Source organism: Leptopilina heterotoma, unplaced genomic scaffold (genome assembly GCF_015476425.1).
Source record: "Leptopilina heterotoma isolate Lh14 unplaced genomic scaffold, ASM1547642v1 Lhet_134, whole genome shotgun sequence".
NCBI lineage: Eukaryota > Metazoa > Arthropoda > Insecta > Hymenoptera > Figitidae > Leptopilina > Leptopilina heterotoma.
The window spans coordinates 758,401-765,602 of NW_025110853.1; the positions used below are offsets into that span (position 1 = coordinate 758,401).

At 29.1% G+C, this 7,202-nt stretch overlaps 1 protein-coding gene across 1 annotated transcript; it reads left to right on the forward strand.

Moving 5' to 3' along the window:
* The first annotated feature begins 1,768 nt into the window (after positions 1-1,768).
* On the forward strand, positions 1,769-5,088 carry LOC122513134 (KRAB-A domain-containing protein 2-like). Its single transcript, XM_043629407.1, has 4 exons — positions 1,769-2,200; positions 3,841-4,490; positions 4,570-4,694; positions 5,030-5,088. The coding sequence occupies exons 1-4, from the start codon at positions 1,769-1,771 to the stop codon at positions 5,086-5,088; spliced, it is 1,266 nt and encodes a 421-aa protein (XP_043485342.1).
* The last annotated feature ends 2,114 nt before the right edge of the window (positions 5,089-7,202 follow it).

The following is a 7,202-nucleotide window of genomic DNA, read 5'->3' on the forward strand; positions in this document are numbered from 1 at the left end:
ACAGCAATGTTTTCTGATAATTGCTCTTAATGTCTATTAATATGGCTAAAAGTTCTATAATATCTTTTTCTAAAAGAACAAATTTTAAATATTGTTACACTATTGGTCAACACGAATTTTTTAGGGTTGATGAATTACGTGATCTTGGTTTGCTTTTTAATAGTAAATTATGCTTTAATAATCATATCTCTGAATTTATACACTACCGTCCGTGAGTATCAGGACGCCCCTTTTTTCATGAGTGGAAAAATGCTTAAAACGTAGAAAATAAGAATGACAAAAATTTTTCATATTTTTTTCCTGAAAGCTAATGAAATTATGAAAAGACTGACACCTGATCGAAGAATTTTCGTTGATTATTCTGTCAGATACAGAAAAAATACTGGATTTTGCATGCTTTTCGTAATTTTTTAATTTCTCGAAAACTAATTAACTTTTATTAGCGCTCTTGGTCTTGTTTTAATATCTATTTAATGAAGAATCTAAATTATTAACTGGTATTGTAAAATAAATTTTTCCAAAAAAATATGAAAGCGTAAAAGTAGGATTAAAAAAATTCAAAAAATTATCAGGAATATTAAAGTGTCAAAAAGGTCAATGTAAAATATGTTCATTTAATAGATATACTAAAATTCAAAAAAACTTTTTAATTACTTGATTATTTAATTTAAAAAAAAATTTTTTGTTGAAAAGTGTCAATCTGTTTTTCAAAATTTTTTTATCCGACTTTCACAGTTTCCAATTTTTTTGGAAAAATTTATATCACAATACCATTAATTAATTTAGATTCTACATTGAATAGAGATTAAAACAAGACCAAGAACGCTAAAAAAAGTTAATTAGTTTTCGAGAAATTAAAAAATTACGAAAAGCATGCAAAATCCAGTATTTTTTCTGTATCTGACAGAATAGTCAACGAAAATTCTTCGATCAGGTGTCAGTCTTTTCATAATTTCATTAGTTTTCAGGAAAAAAATACGAAAAATTTTTGTCATTCTTATTTTCTACGTTTTAAGCATTTTTCCACTCATGAAAAAGGGGCGTCCTGATACTCACGGACGGTAGTGTATCTAGAACTTTAAGAACATTGGGATTTGTAATCAGATATTCTTCTTATTTTAAGAATTTAAGTACATTTAATGTTTTGTTTTTACATTAGTTATATCACTTCTATAGTGTACCTTTCTGTAGTTAGGGTTCTTTTCTATACATTCCGCTTGACAAGAATAGAGCGAGTACAATATAGATTTCTTCGTTTTTGTTGCGAAACAACTTATGCTGCTATTCTATAGATATGTTACCGGCAAAACCCGAAGACCAGGCATTTTGCGAAATGCCTAAGAATTTAGGAAATATCCGAATTTCCTAGAGATTTACAGGCAGTTCTCGAATTGCCTAGGCATTTCGCGAATTGCCGGGGCCGTTTTAGGCAAATTATCAATTTGCCTAAAAAGGCTTCGTAATTTTAGGCAAATTGAGAAATAGATTATCTGAGTCATTTATAGACAAAAACAAATAATCAAAATTTCCTTCAATACTCAATTACATTGCTTACTATTATTAGTATCTGTACTGACTTTGAGGTGTAAACATATTAGTTATAATGGCTAGTGAAGATTCGAAGCAGCAGTTGAAAAATAATTTTAACTCAATAATTAATCAATCCTTGAATTATAAAATATTTTCGCAAGAAAAATATGACGAAATTTTAAAAGATGTTGTTAATATAAAATTGAATGGTGCAAAAAACAGTCTTCAGTATAGAAGAATGTATAAATATGACGTTTTGCAAGTTGGTAGATTGTCGAAATTAATTTCAAAGTGCACGAACGGTGAAGTTAAGTACATTGTGCCGGCAGAGGAAATATTTGATATCTTGGAAGCAGCTCACATCGCAACTGGTCACGGAGGTCGAGATCGTATGCTGTCTGAAACTAGCAAGAAATATGCAAATATTACTCGTGAAACAATCACAAAATTTCTATCGATGTGTGAAACATGCCACCAAAAAAAAGTAAAGAGGAAACGTGGTTTAGTTTTTAAACCAATTCTTCACAAAGAAATGAATAGTCGATGTCAAGTCGATCTCATAGATTTACAATCACAAGCTGACAATAATTATAAATTCGTCATGGTGTACCAGGACCACCTAACAAAATTTGTTATTCTTCGACCGCTGTCATCAAAACGTGCAGCAGAGGTATTTCATTTTTAAACAGTTTATTATTACATTATTTAATTTAAACGAATATTAAAAGTATTGTTTACTTTCATTTAAAAAATTTAAAAAATATAAATAAAGATTTGAAAACATATTATATTATATTATATTATATTATATTATATTATATTATATTATATTATATTATATTATATTATATTATATTATATTATATTATATTATATTATATTATATTATATTATATTATATTATATTATATTATATTATATTATATTATATTATATTATATTATATTATATTATATTATATTATATTATATTATATTATATTATATTATATTGTATTATATTATATTATATTATATTATATTATATTATATTATATTATATTATATTATATTATATTATATTATATTATATTATATTATATTATATTATATTATATTATATTATATTATATTATATTATATTATATTATATTATATTACATTATATTATATTATATTGGGTCAAAATAAGTGAAGCCGGCCACTTGAAAAATTTTTATCTCCAATTTTCAAGTTATCTATGATTTTTAGTAGATATATGAGTACACTTTTTCCCCCTAAAATATTTTTCAAAAAAAAATTTTATTTTTGAAGTAATCAGGTATTGAAGTTTTAGGTCATTTTATTTTCATTTTATTATTACTTTGAAACAAATAAAGATAATTAAGTAATTTTTTTTAAATTAAAGCTTAAAGTCTATACTTTAAAGATGAAATAAAGCGATTGCTAAAAAATGAAAATTTATAATTGTTATTAACAATTCTTTTAAACAATTGCAAATTGAAGAATGTTCTCAATGTTTTTGAAAGATTAAATTACGATAAATTGATGCGCAAAACTATAAGGATTCATTTAAAAAAAAGAAAAATGAGTAACCTCCAAAATTATAGAAATTGTGTAGATTTTTCTGCCAAAATGAAGGGCAAAATCGATTTTTAATCTTAAAAATCCGCTTGAAAGCGTGAAGTTTCTAACAAAACAAAAGAAGATCTTATTTATTCGTTTGCAATTTTATCTTTTTCCAGGAACTTGAGTCAATTTTTGCTTGCATTTTGTCAGCAAAATTTACATAATTTCTATAATATTGGAAGTTACTCATTTTTCTTTTTTTTAAATGAATCCTTATAGTTTTGCGCATCAATATATCGTAATTTAATCTTTCAAAAACATTGAGAACATTCTTCAATTTGCAATTGTTTAAAAGAATTGTTAATAACAATTATAAATTTTCATTTTTTAGCAATCGCTTTATTTCATCTTTAAAGTATAGACTTTAAGCTTTAATTTAAAAAAAAAAATTACTTAATTATCTTTATTTGTTTCAAAGTAATAATAAAATGAAAATAAAATGACCTAAAACTTCAATACCTAATTACTTCAAAAATAAAATTTTTTTTTGAAAAATATTTTAGGGGGAAAAAGTGTACTCATATATCTACTAAAAATCATAGATAACTTGAAAATTGGAGATAAAAATTTTTCAAGTGGCCGGTTTCACTTATTTTGACCCTATTATATTTTACAGATTGCTTATCAACTGTAAGACATATTTCTCACTTTCGGTGCCCCTGTTATCCTTCAGTCTGATAATGGCCGTGAATTTGTGAATCAGATTATCACAGAATTAGCATCATTATGGCCTGAACTCAAAATTGTCCACGGAAAACCAAGACACAGCCAAAGCCAGGGGTCGGTTGAGAGAGCAAATCAAGACATTGAAAACATGTTAGCTGTGTGGATGAAAGATAATAAAACGACCAAGTGGGCAGAAGGATTAAAATTTATTCAATTTATGAAAAATAGATCTCTGCATTCCGGAACAAAACAGGCACCATATAAAGCCATGTTTGGTACGGATCCAAAAGTTGGCCTCTCTACTTCTAAGCTACCGAGTGACGTTATAAAAAAAATCCGAACTGAAGATGATCTTCAAGACGTGCTGAAGAGTAATGACGTAGATGAAAATGACGATGCAAGTGGAAGTTCATCATCAGACGACTCAATAGACAGAAGACAAGAAGAAATTATGTCCGCTAGACAAGAAGCTGCAGAAAGGCTAGAAAGGCAAGCAAAAAAAATGAAAACAGTTTCTGATAAACATCATGAAGCGATTGAAGTTGGAGACAACATAATAATTCCAATTCCGGATGTGGACAAGGCGAAAAGTGACCTTAGGAACGTTGTTGGAGTAGTCTTAGAAATAGAGCACGATCTTTTTAAAGTTGGAACACGTCATGGTATAATAAACCGATTATACAGCAGGTAAATTAATTCATCATTAGTTCTTATAGTAAATAATTTTTTTTACCAATTTTAATAACAATTGTAATTATATTTGCAGGTCAGAATTCGAGAAATGCAAGACGAACTTTATTGACAAGGAAGAAGTTCTCCACAACGAGAGCATTTCCCTGAGCTCTGTTGCAACACAACAGTCTAATACGTCTGGACAAGGATATTTGCGCTGTAATTGCACAAAATCGTGCAATACAAAAAGATGCCTTTGTAGAAAAAAAAATATTCTATGCAACTCAAAATGCCATAACAGTTCGACGTGTTGCAACAAATAATAATTTTTTACTTTTTTATATTTGCGAAACAATAAAATAAGTTAACTCTACCTATACACTCTATTCTTTAGTCAATTTCTCGAATTGACTAGGCATTTCGCAAAATGACGAAGCCTTTTTAGGCAAATTGATAATTTGCCTAAAACGGCCCCGGCAATTCGAGAACTGCCTGTAAATCTCTAGGAAATTCGGGTATTTCCTAAATTCTTAGGCATTTCTCGAATTGCCTAGGCATTTCGCAAAATGCCTGGTCTTCGGGTTTTGCCGGTAACAGATACACCCACGAATAAAATGAATTGCGTCGATCTTTTGTCACACCATTAATAAAGTTGAGATTCTTGTTTGCAGACTTGATGTTCTTATATATATATAAGGCATGTGGCGACTTTCTTGAGATTTAAAATTTATTTTTAATATTAATAAAACACGTGGGTAGGACTCGAGAATGAAGCACACAATACGAGAAAAATTTCCACCAGTTACCAGCAATGTTGAGACGGGCGGCTGAGCAAGCAGTTGCAAGTGAAGACGAACTAGGTTGATAACAATGGTGAACTTACCGGTGTTGATTCCACGTTGGATCACACGAATTCGAGTTCAGGTCAGCCGCGTCTCAGAAGAATGCAATTTGGTGTTGTACACAATAAAACTTCAAAATAACACTTAATATAATATATTTAAGAAAATGAAACTTGGTTATATACAATGGTTATAATTTCGTGTCACAGCACGACTTGAGTCGAAGACCTCGCAAATCTTTCTTAGTCTCTCTCGTCGTAGTTTGGCGGCACGCGGTATTTTTCTGTCGTCTGCTAGAGGAAGCATAGACGACACCTATATTTCAAACGCGGGAATAATTTGAAATAGTAATTAGTAAATTAAAGAGTTGACGAATAGAAACCACGTGTTAACTAAATAAATGGAGATTGATCGCGTAACGATTTAGTTCGTTACAGGCACTAAATGGTAAAACATATAGCACTTCTCTGTTGTCATTGATTAACCTCATTATGCTAATGAGAATCATTATAAATTATTTTCGGTATCATTTCATAGAGCCAACTTTGGATATCACTTTCTAATTAATAGACTTTGTAAAGGGGCGGATGATATTTTTCCCCGGATGTTTTTACTACTAATATATTAATTAAATTTTTCTCTTTTGGAGTTTCACGTCAATAAATGTTTTAAATTACTGCCTGGATGGCATGGAAATTCGCAATATTAGTTAAATAAATAATTTTGTTACTTTTATTTATTTAGGTACATAATTTAGTGTTTTATATATTATTTTACTTACATTTATATCATCGTTTAAGGTCGCTTCTAAATTATTTACCTCTCTCTTTTTCTACAAAATTTCTCTATAAATTAGATTGTTTTCTACTAGTTTAGATTCAGAGAATAAGCGACTGCCTCAAATCTGTGTCATCTATAACTAATTTACCCTATCAATTTGACACATTCGAATGAACAGTGCATGACGCTTCAATAACATAGTAAAATGTTGAATTGGCAATCTTAGTTTATTATTCGCTAATTAAATCTTAGTAATGACGGTTTTTGGAGCTTATGTGATAAATCTGTTAAATATTATTTTAACAATGAATGATGTCAAAGAATAGTATATCTAGGGCAAATTTGTGTATCTACAAATGTCTGTTTAACTACAACTGAGGACAAGAGGGAGTAAGTGAGAGAGAGAGGAGTATAATCGTATTTGTCCTGAGCTTGCGACCTAATACACTGAGAAACACGTTTACATACATAGCTGACAACCATATCCGACATATCTGTCAAATGTGAAAGTGCCTGCTGGAATTTGCATGCTATATTTGGAGAACAGTATGTACGTGATACTGTAGTTAAAGGAAAGGTATGCCATTGGACGATTCTCATCCTAAATTCAAACATCGAAAAGCATACTTCACAATAATTGAGAGAGAGAGCATAACAACTCATTTTCATTGGATTTCCGCATCCTCCTGTTGCTAAAATTAAACTGCTCCTTCTCTGCTAAAACGACATTCTATTTTGACATTAGTAAACTTCATTGACAAGGGAATTAATTACACCCTGAAGATATTGCAATCCTGATTCTGATGCTAGTCAATATTAATTTTCGCGCGCTTGATAGTGAATTTTTAAAAAATAGATCAATTCAGGTTTCTAACTTTTCTGTATTTTCTTTTTCCTTATTTTGTATTCACGGAAAATGACAGAGTAACTTTTATTATTTATTTGCATTACTTTTTACTATAATTTTCTTATTATTTTTTATTATCTCCGTATAATATTTTTAAACTTACAATTAGAACGATCGTGTACGCAAAATTACTATATTAGTTTTTTCAAATTACCAAAGAAAGTAAAAGTAAACATTCGGATTCCATCGCGTGTTTCC